Source organism: Mercurialis annua, linkage group LG4 (genome assembly GCF_937616625.2).
Source record: "Mercurialis annua linkage group LG4, ddMerAnnu1.2, whole genome shotgun sequence".
Lineage (NCBI taxonomy): Eukaryota > Viridiplantae > Streptophyta > Magnoliopsida > Malpighiales > Euphorbiaceae > Mercurialis > Mercurialis annua.
Window position 1 is genome coordinate 21,374,867 of NC_065573.1, and position 25,510 is coordinate 21,400,376.

The 25,510-nt window shown below is 30.4% G+C and overlaps 3 protein-coding genes across 5 annotated transcripts; 2 read left to right on the forward strand and 1 right to left on the reverse strand.

Moving 5' to 3' along the window:
• Positions 1–3,953: 3,953 nt before the first annotated feature.
• Positions 3,954–6,755, forward strand: LOC126678141 (uncharacterized). The gene is made up of 3 exons (XM_050373029.2): positions 3,954–4,231; positions 4,918–5,086; positions 6,306–6,755. The coding sequence occupies exons 1-3, from the start codon at positions 4,097–4,099 to the stop codon at positions 6,497–6,499; spliced, it is 498 nt and encodes a 165-aa protein (XP_050228986.1). The 5' UTR covers positions 3,954–4,096; the 3' UTR covers positions 6,500–6,755.
• Positions 6,756–6,855: 100 nt separating this feature from the next.
• On the forward strand, positions 6,856–12,413 carry LOC126678139 (uncharacterized). 3 transcript variants are annotated; one of them, XR_007640680.2, is made up of 6 exons: positions 6,856–7,092; positions 7,677–9,213; positions 9,294–9,372; positions 9,943–10,073; positions 11,486–11,829; positions 12,048–12,413. XR_007640680.2 is itself a non-coding variant. In XM_050373026.2 (6 exons), exons 3-6 carry the CDS (start codon positions 9,056–9,058, stop codon positions 11,616–11,618), a joined length of 501 nt encoding a protein of 166 aa, XP_050228983.1. In that variant the 5' UTR covers positions 6,856–7,092; positions 7,677–7,952; positions 8,502–9,055; the 3' UTR covers positions 11,619–12,413. The 3 variants fall into 3 exon arrangements, 2 of the variants coding, with proteins under 2 accessions (XP_050228983.1, XP_050228984.1); XM_050373026.2 differs by having other exon boundaries at positions 7,677–7,952; positions 8,502–9,213; positions 11,486–12,413; XM_050373027.2 differs by having other exon boundaries at positions 7,827–9,213; positions 11,486–12,413.
• A 1,075-nt stretch (positions 12,414–13,488) lies between these two features.
• On the reverse strand, positions 13,489–16,925 carry LOC126676244 (B3 domain-containing protein At2g36080-like). Its single transcript, XM_050370405.2, has 3 exons — positions 15,997–16,925; positions 15,361–15,569; positions 13,489–14,200 (listed from the first exon to the last, which is right to left on the reverse strand). The coding sequence occupies exons 1-3, from the start codon at positions 16,754–16,756 to the stop codon at positions 14,150–14,152; spliced, it is 1,020 nt and encodes a 339-aa protein (XP_050226362.1). The 5' UTR covers positions 16,757–16,925; the 3' UTR covers positions 13,489–14,149.
• Positions 16,926–25,510: the final 8,585 nt, after the last annotated feature.

Here is a 25,510-nt window from a genome sequence, read left to right on the forward strand (position 1 = left end):
TACATGAGATTATATTTTTAAAACTGATCAAATAAAAACCTCAATTATGGTTAAATTGAAAAGAAACGAAGATTTTACTAACTGTTGTCGGGATTCTCCTGCAAATAGCTTTTAAATTAATAAGAAAGAAGAAATTTAAAACAATCATATCCATCATTTTAAAGTTGTTTACAAAAAAAAAAAAACTAGAGCAAGAAATAAAGAATATATACGAACAAATATTATCCGTTAAATAGCAACTGAATTACAAAATGTGTCTAAAGAAGGTGGACGTCCATCTGAATGTTTGAAGATAAATGTGCATCACTATCCACTAACGCTGAAATGGTCTATCTGCCGTGTTATCAACAAAATTATAATCCTAACACAAGAAAAAATTATCATGGCATGAACAAACTATAACATGAGTTTAAATAGAAATTTGCCATGCCATTACATTAATTTCTCACCTTTTTTCTAGCTATTCATTAGCATTACGTTACTGCAAACACATCTTTTCAAATCTATTCTTTTTATTAGCTAACGTTTTTTATAATGACATATTTTTTGTTGTTACCTTTTTCAATATATATTTAATATTCAATACTAATTATTTTTTGGCTGTTATATATATTAACTTGCAATAAAATCTTTTTGTTGTTGTTACCTTATTCGATACTAATTTTCCCCTTTTAGTAGGTGTAAAATGTGAAATTTAAGTCAATATTGTTAACTTATTACAAATAAAGGCAATGTTAACTTTTATACCTACATATATGGTAATTAGATAAAAAAAATACATTGGGAAACAATTCTGAGAATCTCTACTAAAATTATACTCCATATTATGAAAATGAAAATTATTGTTAATTGTTTAAAATTTATAATTAATTAAGATGAAACAAAAATAAAAATTTAAATTAGAAATTTAAAATTGTGTATAAATTAATAATTTTTTTTTTAAATTGAAATTGGATGAATGGTGTAGTAAATTTATTAAAATTTTCCAATAAAATTTCATTTTCCTCCTTGCTTTGATACAAATTATCATTTAAGGACAATTTACATGGTTATTAAGAAACTGTATATAATTTATCTCAAATTTAAAAAATTACATCATCATACGTAACATAAAAAGAATACTATTTTATTATAATTAGTCATGTATTTATGACAAAAGAATAATTATACAGTGATACAAAGGTATAAGCAATTCACACTTAATTATACATATAAGGATTAATTTCATAGAAAGGTTCTTTGAAAATGTTTGAAACAATACTAAGTAATCATTGGCATTTAATGTGATTGATTGTCATTTATATACCACAAATGAAAAAATTAAAGAAAAAAAGTGAAAACCAATTATAAGATGACAAATGTCAATCATTTAGAAAAAATGTCCTGCTTTATATATATATATATATAGTAGATAGATTGATAATAAAAAAAATTACATATGTACAAATATGAGATTGGAATAGAATTCTCTCGTGGTCAATTGATTATTCTTTTGCCATTTCTTGGAAACAATCTTGCATTTGATTTGTAATACTATATAATGTTTTCATTTAAAATGTTTTTTAGTGATTTAATTTGAAATGATTGGTTGAGATTTTATTACCAAAATTAAGCTTTGATACATTTTATGGAATTTAAGTTTATTTTTCGGATAGCATATTAGCATGTCTGTGAATTAAATTAGTTATGTTCAAGTAGTATACTCGTATAGATTACTTGTTTGAGAAAAAAAGGAAAAACTAATGCTATTTAACTAGTTTTATTTTATTTTCTTGTTTTAAACTAACTAATAATAATAATTCAAAGATTTTCAAGCACAAATGCTCATTGACTTATAGTGAAAATAACGTTGCATAACGGTTGCATGGATACACTTTTTGATAAAATACTTTTGTAAGGAAATTAATTATAACAAATAAAAAAAATTATATATATATATATATATATATATATCTATATCTATATCTATCTATAACTATCTTATATGTGGGAAGGGGGGGGCAGGCAAAATTACGCTAATAGGTTTCATTAAGGGTATTGTTGATATTAAAAAGTAAAATTAATAAAATTTAATTTAAATAAAAAAATAATAAAACAGTGAAGAGTTCAACTCAACTCATATTAAAAAGTATTAAAATAAGTAAGTTTAATTTCAATAAGCTACTATAATTAAAGATTCGGTAAAATAAACAACTGTAATAATAGGTTTTTTTTTTCGCGTCAGTAATAATAGGTTTTAGTTGTTCATATGAATCTGAATTATATAAAAAGTTAATATCTAAAAATTAGATATTTTACATGGCATAAGAAGCCATTGTGACACCAACCTCCTAAAATATAAACAATCTCGCCCAACAAAGTCACCCAAGTCGACACAATCATCGCCCACATTGCACCAACAATTCCTAAATTCAGTTTGTTCACGAAGATCCATGATAAAACCACATGAACTAAATATTTTTTAATGTATAATTTTCCAGGAAAACTAAGGATGTACGAGTTGATGGCAAAAGTGGATCATGTTGCTCCAGCTGAAGAAGTTGTTTCCCTGCTAAAGAGGTATATTTAATTTCAATCTCTTATAATTCCTGAAAAAATTTCATCTTAAATTTATGATAAAATTATTATCACTAATTTTTAAAGTCTTTTTTAATACTAAATATATATTTTTTATAACCTACTGATAAATAACTGATTCTTTAATTTTATATTTTATTTTCCCTCATTTTCTTTGGCTTTCAACCTACTGATAAATAACTGATTCTTTAATTTTATATTTTATTTTTCCTCATTTTCTTTGGCTTTCATATAAATTTAGCCTTTTTTACTATATCAAGTGTTTAATTATTAAAATATATTTTTAATTGTCGTTATGCTATTACAACAGCAATAAATTTCAATAATATTAAATTTAATTAATATTTATTATATATAACGGGTCATATAATAATTATTTACATGTTACAATTTTAATTTAACTAAAAAATAGTTAATTGAATACTAAAGTATTACATTTTATAATTTAATTCATATTTAAGTTAAAATAACACAACAAAAATTAAATTCAAATATGATTTAAAAAATTACAAATATATATTATATTTAATAATAATTTTCATATATAACAGGTCATGTAAATGTCGCTCACGTGCGTAGCACGTGGCGAAAAACTAGTACTATATATAAAAGTACGGATGGGGGGGGACAGGCAAATTTACGGAATAATCCTTTTCAGTTTACTAATAAATAAAGGTTTTATAGTCATTAACTAATTAGTTATTTAATAAATCACTATTGTAATTAAAATCCTAATTAGAATAGGTAGCTAAATTATCTCCAATTTAGTTTTTAGTATGTAAAAAATAACTAAATTATCTCCAAATTAGTAGGAATACCTATCTTTTAATTTAATTGAACTATAAAATTAAAATACTGTATTTGGTCAATATAACATTATTTAAATTTCTATCTTCTTATTTTTAAAGATATTATTAATAAAATTAAGTTAATTATCTAATTATGGTTATTATAAAACCAAAACAAAAATAAATTTAATATGGAAACAAATTTAATAACCGAATATATTATATTTATTTTTATAAAAATTCTTAACTAATTTAATATTAATTATAAGTAAAAAATTGATATAATTATAATAAATTTACTAATATGTTCATTGACGAGTTACGTTACGAGCCACGTGCATAGCACGTAATGCGAAACTAGTATATATAAAATACAATTATAGTATAATTTTGGTTCTTCGGATATAAATTCGGTACTTCGCTTTGGTACAGTTCGATTCGATACTCGGTTGTTATTTATAAAAGATTCAGAACCATACCAATAAAATTTTCGGTACGCTTCAATTCAGGAAAAGTTAATGGTCACGGATATTTTTTGGTTTTGAATATTTTCAGTCCGGTTTTCGGTTCGAATTTAAAGATATCCAGGACACCCCTACTCCATACTCACTGATATTAATTTTTGCTTCCATGGCTGGCTGCAAATCAGTAGCTTCATCAAAAAAATCGCCAACTTAATCGACCCCTCAAACCCCTCAATTGAAACAGCACAGATTAATCTGAAAGAGGAAATGAAATTGAAAGTTGTATCCAGAAAAGTATTCGATTACATTCGCTATGATCTGAAAGAAATAGCGTTTCCTTCTTCACTTCCAGACCCGCCCCATCTCAAACGACCCAAATTAACTTGGACCGACCGGTATCTGGTATGTTCATCCCCTTCTTTTATCTTATCTTAATTTTTTCCAAATTTATTGTATCAATTTTGGATGTTTAGTCTTCTTTTCATTATTCTGATTGTTGCTTTTTATTGGGTATTTGATTGTTTGTCTTTTTATGATGATTTGGCTACTTAGTTTTTTACTACCCTCATTAATGTTCACTCTGTAGAACCTTTAGAATTGAGGACAATAGACTCGTAGGTGGCACGGACACGAACACAGGAAAATAGGATACGGGAAAATAGGACACTTGGAAGAGACTCGGCGAAATAGTGTTATTTTAAGGTTTTCTATGAAAAAAATGAAGTTTCGTGTCCAAAATGGGGCACGTTGGTTGAATGAAGTGTCTGTGCTACCTTAAAGCTGTACATTTTATCAATTTTTGTGTTTTTTTAAGTAGGCATCATGACAATAATTACTGCCTTCACTTCATGAATTTCTAGCCTATGCCAACTTTCAAATTGAGTTCTCTTATCATAGTATACTATGAATACGGTCAGCAATAGACTTGTATCGTTTTTGTTTTCAGTTTCTTGTTTAGTTTCTTCTAGCTATTACAAATTTTTTGCCTTTACATGAGAAAATTCGAGTTTATAATCGTTGTCTTTCAAATTTTGTACTCTTAATATTATATTTTATTTGGTAAGTAAGTGGCTTCACTTGTGCTTCAGATTCTGAAAGAGGCATCAAGGCTTTATGCTGCTAGTTGGGTAAGGGATATTGGTCCTGAACTTAGGCCTCATGAGTATAAAAAGAAGGATGAGGACAGTGAAGATAAAGCCAATGGAACAAAGGGTACATCGACTCAAGAGAAAGAGCCTTCAGTGATTGAAGATCTCGGTAAGTTTTACTGATGTGATTGGTAGTTATTAACTGTTATCAGTTAGGTTTCTATTACAAATCTTTGTTGATATTATAGAACCTTCAAATATTTTTTGCTTACTTAGAATCAGTTTGGCTTTGAGAGCTCCTATGAGTGTATATTTGTAGTATTAGGGACTTAACTTTTGTTAAGAATATGCTTTGGTGTGAGAAAAAGAACAAGAAGTTAGCATGATTTTAGGAGTATACAAAAGTATTGGCGTGGCTGTACTTTGTCCAGATAAGAGTTTCTCTTTTGATACCATCAGTTTATTTATGTTCTTTGGAGTAATTGTTCAACTTGCAGCGGTTTTTTGTTTTGTTTGGAGCTTTTAAAATGATTGCTAATTGGGCTAATTGGTGTAATTGCCTTGTTTGGTTAATGATAAGGAATGAGATAATCGGTTTAGGTGGAAATGGAATCTGTTCAATTAAAAAAATAGAAGTGACATAGAGAAACTTTGTTAATAGCAAAATTGATGCCCTCTCTAATTCTCTCGAGCATTTAATTGTATTTGCATTGTGGTGCTGTTTAGTGATTATAGAGGTGAGAAAAGTTTCATTATTTTTTATTAGGTTTTAATATTGTGGAAGCATAACGAGATCCGAGGACAGCAGCAGGACTAGATTCTGATATCATTTGTAAAAACAAACTCTTCGCTATCCTTTATTTAATATCTATATAGCCAATTAGACTTGTACGTTATCTATGGTGATAGGTTACTATGTGCATTCTATTCTTTTCTCTTGGTTCTCGAGTTTGATAATTAAACGTATCTGCTGCCTATTGGGGCCATTTTTTGGTGATATCTTTAGCTGGCAAGTCATAATCTGTAAAAAAAATTGAGCAAATAGTCGAGTTGAGTAAGTGACTTTGTTTATGGACTGAGCATTGTGATCATAATCTTACTAGGATATAAACATGCTTTGATATTTCCTGCTGCTGCACCAAAATTGTTTGATGTTCAAGGGTACCGAAGACAGGGTCTATCATATGCGAACTGACCAAAAACGACATAAAATGTTTAAGATATAGTAACCATTTATTTTACTGCTAAATTTTTTTATTGTTCATCACTCTATTTCAAGCATTATAAGAGGTTTAGTCTCTTTAATTTCTATATTCTTTTTTTCTGTGAATTCGTGGTTTCTTCCATCTAATCTGACATCTTGTTTGTACTGCAATTTAAATCTCTAGCCGTGGCTGCAAAAGGAGGAATGGAGACATTAAGGCCTGCTTTGCAGCGCCTGTACATGACAAGAGCTTCAGCATATAGGGATGCTCTAAGAAGTTTTATCGAAGGATACAAAGAAGGTGTCCAACAGGTCATGGAGAAGAAGGAAGAATCTAAAACTCAACAAGAGGGTGATTTTCCAAAGAATTCTACTTGACTAATTAATATATGATGTGGCTGTCCAAGTTTTTGTTCTTCAATGCACTGCTCATGCAAGTAATGGCCCTGTTAAGTTGTTGGAAATTGATGCGCCAGCAAAGAGGATGTAAGATGTTTTAGGCTGTTCCATCCTCGTAAACGAGTTATATTGTACGTTAGCCTATTGTATATTAAGAATTAACTAAGAATCCACCGAAGCTGTAGCATTTTTTATTCTATTGATTTGGTCTTGTCTTATCAAATCATTTAGTGCGTCTTGATTTCTTTTTAATTTCTGTTATATATTTTGTTCTGTCAATGTTATTGTTCTTTCATTTGTAGATATATAATGAATGCTCAAGTATTGTATACTCCTATGAAGAAGTGTATCCATTTATGTGGCTGCGGCATCTTATACGAGCTCTTAAATTGAGTATCCGTACTATGTAAATTGAGATCTTAGTGCTGCCTTTCAACTTCTGGCTGGCAGCAGGGCTAATGCAAAGTTTATTGGCTTGCATTCATGTTAAGAGAACACAAACGATCGGCTGTTTGATGTACGCACCATTCGAACTAACTATGAAGCTTAAGCCTCCCAAACGTTATTGAAAGGTAAAGACTTGTAGGTCTTGCTTTTATTAGAATTACATTTTGATTCTCCTTTTTGTTCTTGTTTTTTTAATTCTTTTTTTTCTGCCTTCTTTTGCTGCTGCTTTCTCTACTGAACATCTAAATGTCTAGTATGAGTACGAGCTTTCAGGAAATTATTGTTTTTCTCGATCTAAATTTATAAAGAAATGTTATTGCTGTTGGTTTGGCAATAAGTTTGAGAGTTATGCAGACTCAGTATATATGTGACATTCTGGAAAACAAATTGTTGTTAGGTGCTAAAAAGGTGAAAAACTGAATGCACCTTGTAGCTTCTGGATTACAAATTGGCCCTTACCGTATTTCTAATGAACTTCATAGTAATAGGTGCTAAAAAGTTTGCTTTGAAAATCATAAGAGAAAGTAATTGAGTTATCATTCCTTCTTATTGCTCTAGAATAGAGTTTAATGTCACTGAGAAACTGCTTGTGGACTTATTCTATAAGTGTATGTTGAGGTTAGCATGTACAATCATGAGTCATCTCCATTATGTAAATTCGTCTTGTGGTTGATTTGAAATAAAGATGAAATGGTTTCTAATTCTATAGGTTATCTGTGAATAGCTGGAACGGCTTCCTTTCTATCCAGGCAATGTTAGCACTTGGAAACAGTCTCATGGCCATGGAATTACATGGGACGGTCCTGCAAATCCTGAAGCTATCTCTAGTGTATTAAATGTCTGCTCTTTTTGGATGCAGAGCTTTATCAAATATAGTAAATGGCTGGAGAATCCTTCTAATGTTAAGGCCGCGAAGTTCCTGTCAAAGGGGTAATTTGAATGCACATTGCTCGCTTCATTGCAGATAAATGGTCATTTTATAACTGTAAGTAACATTTCCAACGTAACTGTTTTGGCACAACAAATTGATGGAATGCATGGAAGAAATGCGGATGTCATGGTAAGCTTATAATGTGAATATCTAAACTGCTTATCATCCAAACTCACATAACTACATTTTACATGTTTCATGAGACGTAACTCAGAGTTAAAGGTATGAGTTAATTAGTCTTTTTGGTGGAATGTTTTTTAAATGCACATAAATATGTCATGAGAAGCTTAAAATCCTATTGATTTCAGGAGTGCTTGAACTAATCTACAATCAGATTTGCCAAAATTTCATTTTAGTCAATATTCATGTTACTCGAGCATCTTGTTCTCCATATATTTTTATTTCGGTTGAATGCTTTCCGCTTATTTTTGTTTTATCTAATTATATTCTTGAACTTAAAAAATTTGAAGATCGCTGAATAATATTTGAACTCATAGCTGCATGATGCTTGTGGTATCTTATATTCTTGATTATTAACCACAAAACATGATGTAATTAATGGAATGTGTTTAATGCTGCTCACTGTGCCCTGTGTTTGCCCAGGCATTCGGTAGTGTTGAAGAAGCTCTACTTAGACTAGAGAAATTGCTTTAGGAGTTGCATGTATCAAGCACTGATTCTGGAAAAGAGAAACTAAAAGCTGCTTGTTCTGATCTTGAAGAATAAGAAAGCTTAAAAAGTTGGTCGAAATTTCTGGAGGCATCTTTCAGAGAAAAGCAGCGTCCCTTCAACAGGCATTTTTTAGCTATTTCTTTTCCAGGCTGCAGTAGCTATCTTCGGCATATTGACTAATGATAAGAGGTGATGGCATTCAAATTACAACTGACACGTACTCATAAGGGTGTGTGCATGTACTTTTCCGTGCGATATTTCTGTATTTTGTGAAGTAACAAATTTATGTTTTCTGAATTGGCTTTATATGTTTATTATTTGGTAATCAAGCTGTCTTGTGAGAGTTCTCAAGTTGTGTTTGGTTCTAACAACAGAGAACAGACTGCTGCATATGTTAGTGATGCAGAGTCATCAAGCTTTCCCTCTACATGCTTAATAGTCTCATCATCACTTACAGAAAATCAAATATGCAAATAAAATAGTGCATGCCTGTTTATTTTCCTTCACGTTCAAGTATTAATCCTTGTAATACTGATCGTAAGGGTGATGATGAGAGTAGTTCACAAACTTTTGTTAGCGAGCAGCAAGTGTACTTAAAAGGGAAAAGAGAAAGTGCCAATGAAAGACTAGACATGAGCAACAGGTACGAAACATTCTCTGCAGGTTCCCGTCGTGCATGCTACTAGTTCTATTCATCTCATGCTGAATTGCACTTTTTGTCAGTAAATCCTTATGGCTTTGGAACTTTGTTCGCTTCCCAGCCGAGAAGCCTGATTTTGACTCAGCAGTCATAGATGGATCTGTATGCATCACCTTCGATTTGACTAACCATTACTATGATGAGGCTAACCAAGTTTTTGTCCTTCAACGCACTACTCATGCAAGTAATAGCCCTCTTAAATTGTGGGAAATTAATGTGCTAGTGAAGAAATATGTAAGATGCTTTAGGTTGTTCATCCTCTTAAATGGGTTCTATTCTACGTTAACCGAAGTTGGCTAATGTGGAAACACTTGAAAGCCTTTTGTATATTATGAATTGAACTAGAATACACAGAAACCACTGCATTTTTTTATTATGTTGATTTGGGCTTATCTTATGAAATCATTTAGTGTTTCTTGTTCTTTTTTTTATTTTCTGTGTATGTATTATGTTTTGTGAATGTTATTATTCTTTCACATGTAGATATACAGTGAATGCTCAGTTACTGCATTCTTCTATGAAGAAGTAAATTCATTTATGTGGCTGGGGCATCCTATATGAGCTCTTAAATTGAGTATCTGTACTATATGAATTGTGATCTTAGTGCTGCCTTTAAATTTCTGTACTATATGCATTGTGATCTTAGTTCTGCCTTTCAATTTCTGGCTGTAGTTCCACGGAGCTGGTAGAATACAAAGTTGCTCGGCTTACATACATGTTAAGAGAAAACAACAGGCAGGCTGTTTGCAGTACACACCATTTGGACTAACTAAGAAACTTAAGCCTTCCTGCATAATTGAAAGGTAAATATTTGTAGGTCTTTCTTTTATTACCACCTTTTGATTCTCCTTTTTGTTCTGAATTTGTTTGATTCTTTTTTTCCCGCCTCCTTTCGCTGCTTTCTCTGTTGAACTGTCTAAATCTAATGAGTAGAAGCTTTCAGGAATCATTTTTTCTCAATCTAAATTTATAAACAAATATACTTAATGTTGGTTTGGCATTTAATTTGAAAATTATGCTGAATCAGTATGTGACATTCTGGACTAATTAAAAAAATTGTTAGGTGCTTCATTTATTTTTAGAGTTTAATAGCAATTTGACCCCTCAACTTGTAAGCAATGGGCAATTAACACATAAATTAACTTTGTGGGCAAATCAGTCACGAACTTGGTGATTATGGATAATTAACCCCATTTTGGCAAATTAGCTTACAAGTTGAGGGGGCAAATTGCCAATTTAGAGGACAATTAGCTTACAAGTTGAGGGGGGCAAATTGTCAAAATGGGGTTAATTGCCCATAATCAACAAGTTCGTGACTGATTTGCTCACAAAGTTAATTTATGGTGATCTTCAGTCGATGTGATACCCAAACAGTTATTGATGTTGTTGCTTTTACCTGATTTTCAAAATGAAATACATCTATCAAAAATGCAACTAGATAAGGCAGGTGCCATTTGTGGAGAAGAAATTTGTGGCAGAATTGGTTCACATCACGCTAGGATTTATAGGTTCTCTGCAACATTTGTATGAGAGAGATATGAATATGACATGCATGATCTGAAAAACTGAATGCACCTGGCAGCTTCTGGAATACCATCTAGCTCTTACTGCACTTCTTAGTAATAAAGTGCTAATGAAGGTTGATTTGACAATCATAAGAGAAATTATTTGAGTTATGATTCCCTCTCACTTTTCTAGAACAGAGTTTAATGTCACTGAGAATCTGAGTTGGGACTTTTTTTTTAAGTGATAATGATAGTGGGATTTCACATTCCCACCTGAGGCTATAATGGTTCTGCTCGAGTCTTTTCAAACACATGGCCGTTGCTTCTAGTCTTCTCAGGGATATGATAGTGATTCAAACCACATGACCAATAACTAATATATCTGCACCTATTAGAGATAGAGACTTGGGAACAAGAAATTGACGTGTTTCTTGACTTCAGAATACACATCTTTTCCTATCATGAGATGAGATTTTTTGTCCGAAATTGAGTCGTTTAATTTATTTGGCGGTCAGTTGATAAAGACATGTTCAGCTTTTGCTATCTTTTCAAGTTGATTAGAGTTTATGTTAATAAGTCTTATCTATCCAAGTTTTATCCCTTTTGACAATGTCTTAGAGATTGTCAGCAATATATCTTCTTCTATTCTTGTTTTATTTCCTTCAGGGTCAGGGGGTTGCATTCACTAGGTTTCTTTTTTTCTTTGGTAGGTACCGGAAGAAGGTGAATATAGGATTGACCCAACGCACGAAAAGCAAAAAGCTTGATAAGAGGAAAAGCGAAGTGGATGAAGAACTAATCACATGGTTTTTCTACACCTTTACTGTACTAAGTCTTGCATGATTGAAATTATTCTTACAGGACAGAGGAAGTATACAGAACAGGTCCCTTCATTTCTTTGATTGGCCACCGCCTTTCGGCTAATGATAACGACAAATTGGGACCCTCCCACTTGTAAAGCACTGAACATTGGACACTCTGCTAGCAAGGTCAATGGTGTCTCTTGTGTCTGAATCTCTTTTGGGCCCTTACAATCGGTTGACACTGTACTCAGGTAATGCACATATCTTTGCTAGTCTTTTTGTTAATCAATTACTCAATTATATCAATCTTTTCAGTTTCTTTACAAGTTGTGATGAACATGTGGTGATAAGCTAGAAGGCTGTGATCTGTAGTACTGTATTGAGTGATATGCTGGCTAAGCATTAGTTTATTTTGTAAAAGGTGGTTTCTAATTGGTGGATTGTAATTTTTGACTCTACTTTTCCTCAGGCTTTTATTAGCCACAGATTCCATATTTTTCCATAGGGTGACTTTACAATTTGTAATTGCTGTCTAGTTCTAGGATAACATTTTTGGCGCTGGTAGCGGTAGCAGGTACTCAGTTTTGTTGCACAGAAATGGATTTGTTGCTGATTGGGGTGTCTAAAGAAACAAAGGGATTGTATTCCTTAATCATTTACTTGACATATTTTTCAGTTTGTCTTGGTATAAGGTGGCTATTATGAGAAAGAAGCTTCAAATTTTCTTTCATAGTGGATTCACGCATGTAATCTACGTTTTAACGTTTTTTTTTTCATTTTGGAAAACACTTTTGAAATTATAAAACTCATATATAAACGCCGTTTCATTGTTTAACCCTTCACATTTCAGTGTTTCTTGTTTCTTGTTTCTTTATTTTTATTTTCATGCAACGTAGCATGTAATTAGATGCTACATATTTACTTATTATGTAGCGCATCAGATTGATAGGTGAATCCTATTGGAGTGTGGAGTTGGACCTGATAATTCTAACTTGCAAGTCCTCCTCAACATGAAAATGAGGTATCCCATGATGAAATCCTACTCTTAGTTTGACTTCACATTACTACTTTTCAAGAAATAATCTTACTGTGATATTAAAAAAAAAAGAGATAAAAAGATTTCAATCATAATTCCATGGTGATGCGTGGGGCGCTTTTACCACTTGAGCTAACTCATCTTGTCTAACCTTATTGCGGCTAGATGTCAAGCTTCAATATATAGGAACTTGTAGATTAACAGCATTGCAAGGCGAATTTATTAGAGATAAATGAAATTGAGGCTTTGTGTTATTTTTAAGTGTTCCAAGATGAAATGTATCAGTCGGTGAAATTTTCCGACCTTTTGTGCTCCAAGTTCTTTTCTAAGCATGTTAAGTTGTTGACCATCATGTTCCTTTTGTTTGTGATTATCTAATACAGTTTGATTGCTTCCATTAGATTAGAATAACTGGTGAAGATTTTTGTAATGTTTTGTTCGGGTTGCAATCTTCTTTTCGAGTTCTCGACAGAAAGATGACTGAAAATGAATAATAACTCTAGAATACAAGCTGCCTCTCAATATAGCTACATGCTTTTATAAGGGAATTACCTGGACTGGGAGGTCATCGAACTTTACACTTGGTCACAATTTGGTTCTGAAATTCTACTTTGCATGAATTTTAGCCTTATATTCTCACTATTCCTTTTTCTTTTCACCCTTGATCATGATATTTTACTGGATTTCTTTGTCTTTGTACTATGATACACATACATGCATCTTTAGGAACAAATAGTACATTTCTGTTCAAATGTAGGCCCAATTGGAGACAAATTTTACCAATTCTTCCATTTTCAATGTATTTTTTAAATTTTTTTACTCAGATTTGATTAGAATTACATGGAAGTAAAATAAAAAGTCAAAGACAGAAAAATACAAAGAAGAGAAACATGGTATTAAACTGTGCAAAAAGCATCAAAATACAAGTTGGTATAGAATGATGTTGAAGAAACAATAAAAAGAGGAGTGGGTGGTAATTACTACATCAATCTATTCAAACCCATAACTCTACCACCATACCCTTCCCACCATTACTCTCATCATCATCAAAATCTTCTGCTAGAATCTCCACACTTGCTCAAATAGATTCCTCCCCCATTATTTATTTCAATCCCCAACCCTCATAATATATATTTTTTAAACCACGAAACGGTTAACTGAGCGACGTCTTCCTACCAAAACGAACTCGATTCAAATAGTTAAAAAAATTATCTAAAAAAATCGGTTCGAATATGTCTTCAAAATCGATCTCTTTCCTCGTGGGAATTGAAAACTAAAAAAATCCCATTTGGAAAATTAACCTTTTGTCACTATTTTGCCCTTTTGTCTATCCTTTTTCAGGGACCTACCTCCCATATTTCCACTTCATGCTTCAAATATGCACCTGATATTCAGGTTGTATCTATATATAATATAAATATATTTTTGATATTTTTTTTGGAGAATAATATTTTTTGATAAAATCTTTTAGACCTTTCCAAGTGGAGGAGGGGTGTTGAATTAAGTCAAATCCAAAGATGTCACATCCACAGATCTTATCCTCTACGATTTCTCATTTGGTTGACATCTCGTGAGAAAGTGATATCCTGTTACATTCACACAAATTCCATTTCTCATCAAATTTAATCAATTCAAATAATACTTTTTTCCAACCATAATAATGCAAAATAATTATTATAAACACATGTGCCTAACTATTATGTGACAATAATTTTTGTTGACTATCAATTTTCTTTTTTGTTGGTTTGCTTAATAATTGACATATCACAGTTCACATTACTTTCTTTCATCTAAAATCAGCAATAATTTACACATCTAAAACATGTGTAGATCATATCTATATTCCACTTGATTTTTTTAATATGATGTTCTGGTGAAAATTGAATCTAAAATTTTGAATTAAGTATTTTTTTTAATTCATAAATTAGTTTGGACTGAAACTAAAATATGAAATCTATAGATATATCGGCCAGTTCGATAATTTTCTTTTTTACTTTACCAATCCGTAAAGAATAAAACTAATATACATATTTTATAGGTTGGGATGGGATATGATACTAAAAAGACTTTTAAAAATATATTTAGTTAAAAATGGTTCGAGTGAAATAAGAAAGGAAAAGAGGATATTTTTAAAAATTATCTTATGCAACCGATGTGTCGTGATATTTTATAATTATATAAAAAAAAAAATTGGTGATTGCATGAGATGATTAATTTTCTTTTCATGGTGTAGGGCTAAATGGAAGAACTAAGATAATGTTTTCAACTTTAGAAACAAAGACCAATTCAACTCAATGCTAATAATTAAATAGTTTGGCTGGTCGGTTTACTTTACGTGCCTTTATTCAACTCTAACTTTACAAATGCCTAATAAAACAACACAGTCCAAATAAATAAAATAAATTCATATCAACTATTAATCATTATCTCTTTTATAAATATATTAAATAAATACTATAGGTCCACCAAAAATATTTAGCTGAAAAAATACTTTTTAAGTTTTTAATTTATGGTCAAGAAAAATATAATTACAAAAGTTATGACCTAAAAAGGAGACTAGGTTAGTTGCTGATTAAAGAATAGGCTTAGTTAAGGAAAAATTTGGACATGTGCACAAGTTGGTCTAATCAATTTCAACTTTATTACTATATAAAAATATAATTAATCTGTCTCATAACAAGCAACAGCAAAATCAAACTATACACTATACATTAATATAAAAACCATATACTTATGTATAGCTTACCATGTGAGTTTGACTGCTATTTGAAGATGAATAAGGAGAGTACTGTGAAGTGTAAAATTGATGCTGCTGGTTCGGACCCTGGCTCGACATCGATGAACCGTCCGGTGTCGATGGCTCGGACTCGTCTAGCTGGCACTCCAAGTTCACCCCAAATAGTCTTAACCGCTTTGAATTCCCTAGTGGTATAGTTTGGTTCTGCCCAATTGATTCTGAAAATCAACCAAATTGGAAAAATTATAATTTCATGTAGTTTTTTAAATTACCACAGTTTTGTTTTGCACTAAATTTTAATCAAACATATGATCACAAGGACCAAAATATCATATGATTTAATTATTTTATAGTAATGTAGTGAAAAATAATTTGAAGACACGCGCTAAACATACAGAAGAGATTTCTGGAACTTAAGACAAGCTCTGAAAAACTTGAGAAATAATCAGAACCAAACCACATTCTTCCAAACTAATTGGAAAGTGGCACTCACGCACTTTAATGTCCATTTTCCCAATCTCAAAAATTAAAAAAAAAATTAAAAATTGAACAAAACCCATTTGCAGAGGAAACATAAATTAAAAAACCCAAATTTTATTTTTAAAAAATTCAAAAAAAGTAAAAAAAAAAAAAACATTATTATACCTGCATGAACACAGTCAGGTTGATATGGGACATGATGAGAAGTACTAGAACCATGGCCATGTTGATAAGCCTGGTTCTGGTTCTGGTTCAGCTGTTGCTGACCATATAATCCTCTACTCCACACTCCACCACTACTACCATGCACCATCCCTCCACTACTACTGATACTAAGACTGTTATTCTCTCCTCTTCTTCTCCACCCTATGAACAATCTCTCACCATCCAAACGATGTCGTTCAAACAAAACGACATCACCAGCATCCAGCTGTTTCTCCTTAACATACCGACTCCACCCCTTCGTCAGCACATAGCTTTGGCTGCTATTCCAATACGAATACCGAAACCTCCAACACTTACCCAACTCGTCTTCAAAGCTCAGTAACAGCCCCTTATCCACCGAGTCACCGCCGAGTGGGAAGTACTTCTCAGCATGCTGTTTAGGTATCACCAGACGGTTCAGCTTACCCACATCACTCGGCGTCAACGGCTTCTCAAACATCGCTTCTTTCTCAATTATCTCGTCCGGTTCTTGATGTTTTTCCGAGTCATCTCGGTCGAGTAAATGCTCATCGTTGACGGCGGTTTCTTCGCGGTTAAGATTGAGAGCAAGAGACGGGTTGTTCGGAGAGAACATCTGGTAGGGTTTGTGATAAGAATCAAACCAAGAAGAGCGTGGGTGAGTCGGGTTGAGCTGGGGGTGGTGGTGTTGAGCCCACCAGAGTGGCTCTGGAAGCTCTGTGGTGAAGTGGTTGATGGACATTATGGAAAGCTGGGGGCTTTTTGGAGAGGGGTGGGGGTTAGAGAGAGAAAGTGTAGAGAGAGAAGTGGGTTTGATGTGGGAAGTATTTGATGGAGGAAGCAGTATAATGACAAGGTATTGAGAAAAAGAGATCTAGATAGAGAAAATCAGCAGGGTAAGGGAGGGGGTAAGTACAAAAGTACTTTTAAGGTTTTGCGTGATGAAAAATGTTTTCAATCATTTTTTTCAGTGTAATTTTCCCTTTTTTTATCACCTTTCCTTTACAACAAATGTTTATTTACCCCCTCAATTAATTAGATTAGCCAAATATAATGATTTAAATAGTAATCTGTCTTTTTAATTTATAAAAAATGAATAATTAGTATATAAATTGACTTTGTAGGAAAATCAGTTTTAAAGTTGATATTTTTGGTCAATTAATTTTATTTTTACAAATTAAAAGGACAAATTGCTAATGAAGGGGGCAGTTAGCTTACAAGTTGAGGGGATAAATTGCAAAAATACGATTAATAACCACAACCACATATATTAAGACTGATTTGTCCCCACAGTTAATTTATGTGTTCATTCCTCATTGCTTAAGTTGCGGGAGCAAATTTCCATTTAAGTCTAAAAATAATTTTAGAATAAATTTTTTCAATTTATTTTACCTCCTTAAATGAAGTGTCAGCAAATAATTTGAACATTACAGCTGAAATGTTATAAAATTATTAGACAATTAAGAGTTTAAACCGTAAAAAAAATTAAATAATTATTTTGAGAGTGTTTTGTTTTAAAATTACGAGTTTAATATTGTTCAGCCTTTTGTGTCAAACTCTGAGGGCTAAAATAATTTTTTGTTGTTTTCTTATTATTTGGTAGTTTTAATTTCTTTGTTGGATTTTATATGAGTAGCTTGTTAGTAATTTTCTTACTTGCTATTTTTGAAATTGTAAAATTCTAATATTTTATATTTATATATTTTTCTGTGGGTGTGCAATTTGTAAGTAAGTGAACATTAATATGCTGAATCTTGAGCAAGAAAGAAAGAAAGGAACTACTACGTATTTTTGTTGTTGTACATGTGGTATATTATGTTTCTCATTGCCAAACAAATAAAATGAGGTGTTCCCATCCAACGGTCTGTCTAGCACTTTGTTTTTCCAAATCTTTCCATTGATTAGGGCACATGGGATTCATCCCTTCCGGTAACTTCTACCTCAAGTATATTATATACTACTAATATACCCATTTCTATACTAATCGGAAATGATAAACAAGAGGCAAAAACAAACAAGAAATTGTCATATAGGTTAAGAGTTGAGTTACATAACAAAAAAACAATTGTTGCCTACCCTTAAATTATAGTGAAGAATCACATTCACATGAATGCACCCTACGTGTATCAACAAATGTCTACAAATACTAAATGAAATTGTTGGTTGTAATAACTGAATTTTTTTTTCTTTCTCCTCCTAACATAAACCTTAAACTTTATTTCATATCTATAATATATCTAAACTCTAATTTTCGAACAATACAATATTTTCCGCTCATAAATTATATTTTCATCGAAATGGGCATACATAAACATATACTCGAGAGATAAATTCTTTTAGTCATACTATAAAGCCCTTATATCTGGCGTGCCGATATATGAAATTATCACATGACGTGTGTTTACTATATTTAAAATAGATTGGATTTATTCTACATATGTTTATATCACTTTCACATCACTATTTTAATGATTTTTATTATTATTATTATGAAATTATACATAAGGAAAGTTCAAAAACAACTAATAAAATTTCCTTTTGTTGGCAAGAAATTGTTAAGAAACAAAAATAGATTTTGGTAAAAGTAGAAAGGGGAATGTGGTCCTTAAGGAGGAGTGAATGAAAGGTAAGGTTAAAAAAAGTAAAGGAAATAGAATGGTAATAAAGTCACGTGCAAGAAAGCATGTGTGGCCATTCCTAGAATTAAAAGATAAAATAGATGAAGAAGAAGAAGAAGAGGTGGGAAAATAAAAATGCATAGATGCCTTCATTTTCCAATGAGCATGATTATGATTATGATGATGTGATAAGATTTGTCCAATTGGACAAGAGATCCCACTTTTCTTTTCTTTATTGCTCATGCTTCGTGTTTATTTCCTCTCCTCATATTATCTTATGTTTCTCTTTTCATTAATCATATAATCATTTATTTATATAATTAAATAATTATATAACCCACTATTTTAATGACCGGATCGAACCAATTGGTTTGACTGATTTGATCGCGACTCGAAGGTAAGTTTAGTTATTACAATCCAAAAATATAGATTTGATAACAAATCAAAACCTATGATCGTATACTTAAGAGTAGACCAGTTCCATATCTATCGATCGAAAATATAACCTTGAATCGAAATATAACTCAAGAACCAATGAACTATTGAATCAATTGAAGCATAAAAAATAATCATTTTTCACAAATTTGATTGTATTTTATTTATTCTTAACTATAAAAGTTGCATTAAAAGTTTAGTTATGTATTTTTTATGAATGAAATTTATATTAAAGAACCATGAGAAATGATTAAAAAACTCTATAATGCAAAAATTTACGCACAACAAACATTATGATCTTAAGGATGATACAAAATGAAGCAAAAATATTATACAACATGTTAGATTCCATCTTAAAACCAATTGGTATCAAGTGGAGGTGCCCAACCAATATTTAAACACATGTCCATTCACACACACAACCAATGTACGATTCCCACTTCAACACTCTCCCTCACGCGTAGCGTGTCCGGGCCGAGCAACCAATCCCCCCTCACACATATTACATGTGCTATTTTTTTTATCGTTAATGTTAAAAAAATTCAATATAGTATGCCCGGACCGAATCTTTCTAACTCTTCCTCAGCCAGACTTGGGCAGAAGGGCCAAATTCAAATTGTGTGAATGGATAAGACTCTGATACCATGTTAGATTCCATCTTAAAACCAATTTCTGTCAAGTGGAGGTGCCCAACCAATATTTAAACACATGTCCATTCACACACAACCAATGTGGGATTTCTACTTCAACACTCCCTCACGCGTAGCGTGTCCGAGCCGAGCAACCAATCCCTCCTTACGCATCTTAGGTGGGGCGGGCCAAATTCAAATTGTGTGAATGGACAAGACTCTGATACCATGTTAGATTCCATCTTAAAACCAATTGGTATCAAATGGAGGTGTCCAACCAATATTTATGAGAAAATTAGGAAAAACACTCCATTCTTTTAAAATAATAGTAAGTTATACCTCAATAAGAAAAAAATAGAGAAATACCTCAATTTTTTAGTACTTTTATTTTTTTACTCTAAATTCCTTTTTATTATAAGAATACTTATTTCTGATTATTTTTTACTCTAAGTATTTTAATTTTACTCTAACACTTGTGTCTCTTTTTTTTTTCTCAGATTTTCTTTTTTCTCTCTCTCTCTCTCTCTTCTTCTCCATTTTTTTCTTCTTCTTCATTTATTTTTTTTCTTCTTTATTACGCCGGCGTTGCTCCTTCAATGATCCGTTACTACTCCGCCGTTGCCCCGCCTTCTCTTTGTCTTCACTCCGCCGTCGATTCGTCGTTCTTCCATATTTTAGCGATTTTTTTCTTAATTCGTTGTGATTATTACGATTTATTTTAACTTTTAAATCTAAAAAAGTTATTCTTGAAAATCTGCATTAAAAATGATTTTATGATAAAAAAAAAATAATTCTTTGCAGAAAAACGATTTTTTGCAGAAAATAGCGTCTGGTTATCATATCGTTATCACTATGACGTTATCATATCATTATCATAACACTGCAGCGAAAAACAATTTTTTATCAAGAAAAGTGCTTGATTATCATTTCGGTATCATTAACGTTAGCATTTCTGTATCATTAACGTTATCATATCAATATCATAATATTATACGGTTATGATAATAATATGATAAGGTTATGATAATAGTATGATAAAGTTATGATATAGTTATGATAAAGTACGTCATGATAATGTTATGATAATATTTTTTGATACTGTTATGATAAAGTATATTGTGATAATGTTCTGATAAGTTTATGATAAGTTTATGATAAAAAATTACGATATAGTTATATGATAATATTATGATATAGTTATAATAATAGTATGATATAGTTATGATGAAAGATAAATAACGTTATGATAACAGCATGATAAATTTGATGATAATAATATGATACTGTTTGATAATAATATGATAAGGTATAATAAAATGTTATGATATAGTTATGATAAAGTACGTTATGATAATGTTATGATAATATACTATTATGATAAAGTAAGTCATGATAATGTTATGATAATATACTGTTATCATAAAGTACGTCATGATAATGTTATGATAATATACTGCTATGATAAAATATGTCATGATAAGGTTATGATAACAGTATGATAATCAAACATTATTTTTCATAGAATTTTTTTTATTTTCTGCAGTGTTATGATAATGACATGATAACGTAGTGATACTGATATGATAATCAGACACTGTCCTTCCGCAGAAAATCATTTTTTAGAAAATTATTTTTTTTCAGATGAAAATCGTTTTTTTCTACAGATTTTTAGATCTGAAAACTGAAAAATTGTAAGATTGATATTTTTTAAGTCTGTAAGTTAAAATAAACCATAAAAATTACAGAATCGATAATTTAAATCTCAAATAATAGTGGAAAGACGGCGGAGGCGATGGCAGAGGTGACGGCGGAGAAATAATGAAGAAGGAGAGAACAAAAAATGGAGAAAAAAAGAACCAGAGACAGAGAGAGGCTGTCAGTTATGTAAGAATAAAATTCTGAATATTTTGACAGGGAGAGTACAAAAATAATTAGACAAAAATTCTGAGATATTTTTAATATATTTTCCACACTGAGTTAGTATTTCTTATTATTTTTTTATTTTAAGTAAACACCAAATAAGTCTAATATTTAAACACATGTTCATTCACACATACAACTAATGTGTGATTCCACTTCAACACAACAAATATCAAGTGAAACTTTAAATAAATATTAAAATCATTTTTATATCACATTCCCGATTAAAAACCGGAGATCATAATTCCCTCACTCTTTAAATTAAAGCGGTGAAGAAGAGTTGCAAAGAAAACAAAAATAATGAGTTGGGTTGTCTACTTAAAACTTAATTTATTCTATGACTTTGGCATTTAGTTATAAAGAGAAGTGATTTGCATATAGTTAGAGACAAAAGGCACCTCAATTTCCAGGTAGATTCAGACATCCTTTTTCTTGGTTGCAAAAAGGGTATAATGTTAAATTAAGTACATGTTGATGTTTGTGAGGGACACATTTATATTTTGGAGGTTCTTATTGTTGGCTTCTGTTTTATATACAGACAATTTATGCCTCTCACCTTATTCATTTCATTATTTCATCAATTATAATATTATATGTATATATCATATAGTTTCCTCTTTTTTTTGTAATTTAATTGTTTATTTGCACCATCTATTTCATCTGAAATCATGGGGTGATTCGTCAAATCATGGTCTTCAATCAACTATCCAAGTCTCGAAATTTTTTTTAACATATTAATTAATTTGAAATTAAAATTTGAAGAGTATCTTTCTTATAAAATTTGTGTCTCACCTCCTCTACAATATTACATTCAATTTATATGTCCTACTTCTAGTGTAATATAATATTAAAATAGCAATAAAGGTCAATTTCACTCCTCCTTGATACAAAAAGTAAAAAAAAAATTCAAATGTTTTCCCTCAAAATATGTTTGAGTTGATAGTTTTGAACAAATAAACCTAAAGTTTGACAAAATTTGATTACTTTAACTCTTCATTTGATCACGACGCAACTGATTTTTCGACTTTAGTTTTTAATTACAGAACCATTCACATATTTCTAATTAAATTGCCAAAGTCAAAAAAATTGGTACCGTTTGGATGATTTTTTTAAAAATCAATGGATTTTATTAAATTCATGGATTTTTAAATCTTTGGAATATAAAATTCATGGATTTATAAATTTCACTGTTTGAAATAGTGACATTATCGTAATATCGCCATTAAAAGGTGTAAAAAGGTAACAGCCAAAATCACAATAATGCCACTATTCTAATGACGTGTTATAATCATGGACGGAGATACCCTCCAAAAGATCCAAATTGATATTAAGAATAATACTCATTTGTACAAATTTTAATACTATAACTCATATACACATACTAAATTAGTTAATATAATTGTTTTAAATTAATTGGTCATTTATTTAGTAAAAAGATCAATTATATCATTAATATATTTCCATATCTAATTAGATTTAACTATTATTATCATATGAAAAAAAAATTCACGACTGATATTTAATGTTATGTTGAACTAGACTTAATTATTTTTATTAATTTAATAAAGTTAAATTTAATTTGTTTTTATTTTTTATGATAGTTTTTAGATGAAAATTATAATTTTTTTGCCCCTCCAAGGAAAAATCTTGGCTTCGTCTCTGGTTATAATATGGTTGGTTATGGGTGATGTGGTAGACTGAGTCTATGTAAAAATTTCTCTTGAAATGTATACAAAATCTATAGATTTATAGAGATATATTTAAAATAATTGAATGTTAGCACAATTCATCATTCACAAAAAATGATGAATTTCAACTTTTCGACTCTTAAATGGGAATTTCAATGAGAGATTTTGTAGCATGAGGGAATTTAAAAATTTACGGATTATCATGTTATTTTTTTCAAAACGAAACAATAAATTTAGGTGAAATTCATGATTTGTAGAAAATCTATAGATTTTGTTTCTACAAGATCCCTGCATACAAACAGAATTAAGTAATTTATCTTTCAAAAGAGGAAGATAAAAATATTGTAGGTACTAGCTAGGGAAAATGTGCTATGTAATCTGTGGAGGGTTTTCTGCATGATGTAATGAATAATTATACAACGCAGCGGTTGTGTCACGTCATTCGTGCAATAAACTAATGAAGTGTTAGCCATGTGTAAATATTTAATGATAAAAAAATAACAAATAAATAAAGATTTTATATCGCAAATGTTTATTTGTTTGTTGTAAAAATGACGTGACACATTCGTTGTGTGGGATAAACACTCGTATATAATTATCTTAATTTCTCGATATAATAATAGAAAGATACATACGTGAATAGTATATATTTAAGGAAAGTGGTGAGTTATTTATGATCATAGCGGTGCTTTTATAAATTAAAAATTGCTATATCTGGAGACTTCAATCCTCAATTCCCAAGCAAAACTCACCTGGTGCATCGCTATCATTTCTGCACTACAATCCACTATTCTCTTTTTAGTATTTAATTATAAACTAAATTCAATCATTTCTTCTGCGCAATTTATCTTATTATTAACGTATTTTTTAAATTTTTTATTCAAAACTACTTCCCCCGTCTCATTAAAAAAAGACTATAGTCATTTTACATATAAATAAAAAGACATTGTTACTATTATTATATATTAATTATGTTGCGGGATTCAAACAATTATATTAACGAGTTATATATTATGCCAAAAAGAAATATACTAGAATTTTCTAAGAAACATTATAGAGTCACAAGCGGACCACTTAAATACTAAATTTAATTAGATATAACTAACTCCATAATATATCACTCAAACTAGTCTGAATGTTAGTGTAGACATCTATTTTCCGGATAGGTAAAAAGTGATAAGGGACTGAAGCGTTAAATGATGATTTTCAGAAAAAATCGTCTGGGTGACGAGATATCGATTTGTTTGCTGGAATCTAAGTAAGCGTAATCAGTGCGTAGCTACGATCCTTCAGAATTAAAACGTAATTAGCCGTAAATCTATACTATATATAAAAGCACGGATGGGGGGGGACATGCAAATTTACTGAATAATCCTTTTTAGTTTACTACTAAATAAAGGTTTTATAGTCATTAACTAATTAGTTATTTAATTAATCACTATTGTAATTAAAGTTCTAATTAGAATAGGTAGCTAAATTATCTCCAATTTAATTTTTAGTATATAAAAAATAACTAAATTGTCTCCAAATTAGTAGGAATACCTATTTTTTAGTTTGATTGAACTACTAAATTAAAATACTGTATTTGGTCAATATATTATTATTTAAATTTCTATCTTATTATTTTTAAAGATATTATTAATAAAATTAAGTTAATTATTTAATTATGGTTATTATAAAACCAAAAGAAGAATACATTCAGTATGGAAAAAAATTTAATAACCGAATATATTATATTTACTTTTATAAAAATTCTTAACTAATTTAATATTAATTATAAATTAAAAATTGATATAATTATAATAAATTTATTAATATGTTCATTAAGGAGTTATGTTACGAGCCACGTGCATAGCACGTAATGCGAAACTAGTAGCTTATAAAAGTCCAAAGAAATTGTAGTTTAAGTTCAGAAATTGGACTAACTACAATGTCTAAAAAATTAATAGACCAATGCAATTTTGACAGGCTGAAATTGACCATACCTAAATCTATAGGACCCATATGCTTTTTTTTAAACACTTCTAGACTCCAAAACTAACTTTTAACACCTTTTTACTTAGCTAGCAAATCTAAATTCGAATTTTAAATGTAAAATTCTAATGTAAATAATTCAAAGATAATCCCAATTTTAAAAGTCTATCATTTAACACTTATTCAACCTTGAATCAAACTCTGTTTAGATAAATAGTAATTTAAAATTAAT

What these genes read in the sequence shown, in the direction of transcription:
- LOC126678141 (XM_050373029.2), top strand. Translation starts at nt 4,097, where the DNA reads ATGAAATTGAAAGTTGTATCCAGAAAAGTATTCGATTACATTCGCTAT. An exon ending in CTTGGACCGACCGGTATCTG is followed by an intron (nt 4,232 to 4,917) that starts GTATGTTCATCC and finishes CTTGTGCTTCAG; the next exon opens with ATTCTGAAAGAGGCATCAAG. An exon ending in TTCAGTGATTGAAGATCTCG is followed by an intron (nt 5,087 to 6,305) that starts GTAAGTTTTACT and finishes TTAAATCTCTAG; the next exon opens with CCGTGGCTGCAAAAGGAGGA.
- LOC126678139 (XM_050373026.2), top strand. Translation starts at nt 9,056, where the DNA reads ATGCCTGTTTATTTTCCTTCACGTTCAAGTATTAATCCTTGTAATACT. An exon ending in AGACTAGACATGAGCAACAG is followed by an intron (nt 9,214 to 9,293) that starts GTACGAAACATT and finishes ACTTTTTGTCAG; the next exon opens with TAAATCCTTATGGCTTTGGA. An exon ending in CCTTCCTGCATAATTGAAAG is followed by an intron (nt 10,074 to 11,485) that starts GTAAATATTTGT and finishes TTTCTTTGGTAG; the next exon opens with GTACCGGAAGAAGGTGAATA.
- LOC126676244 (XM_050370405.2), bottom strand. Translation starts at nt 16,756, where the DNA reads ATGTCCATCAACCACTTCACCACAGAGCTTCCAGAGCCACTCTGGTGG. An exon ending in ACCTGACTGTGTTCATGCAG is followed by an intron (nt 15,570 to 15,996) that starts GTATAATAATGT and finishes GTTGATTTTCAG; the next exon opens with AATCAATTGGGCAGAACCAA. An exon ending in ATAGCAGTCAAACTCACATG is followed by an intron (nt 14,201 to 15,360) that starts GTAAGCTATACA and finishes TGAATGTAACAG; the next exon opens with GATATCACTTTCTCACGAGA.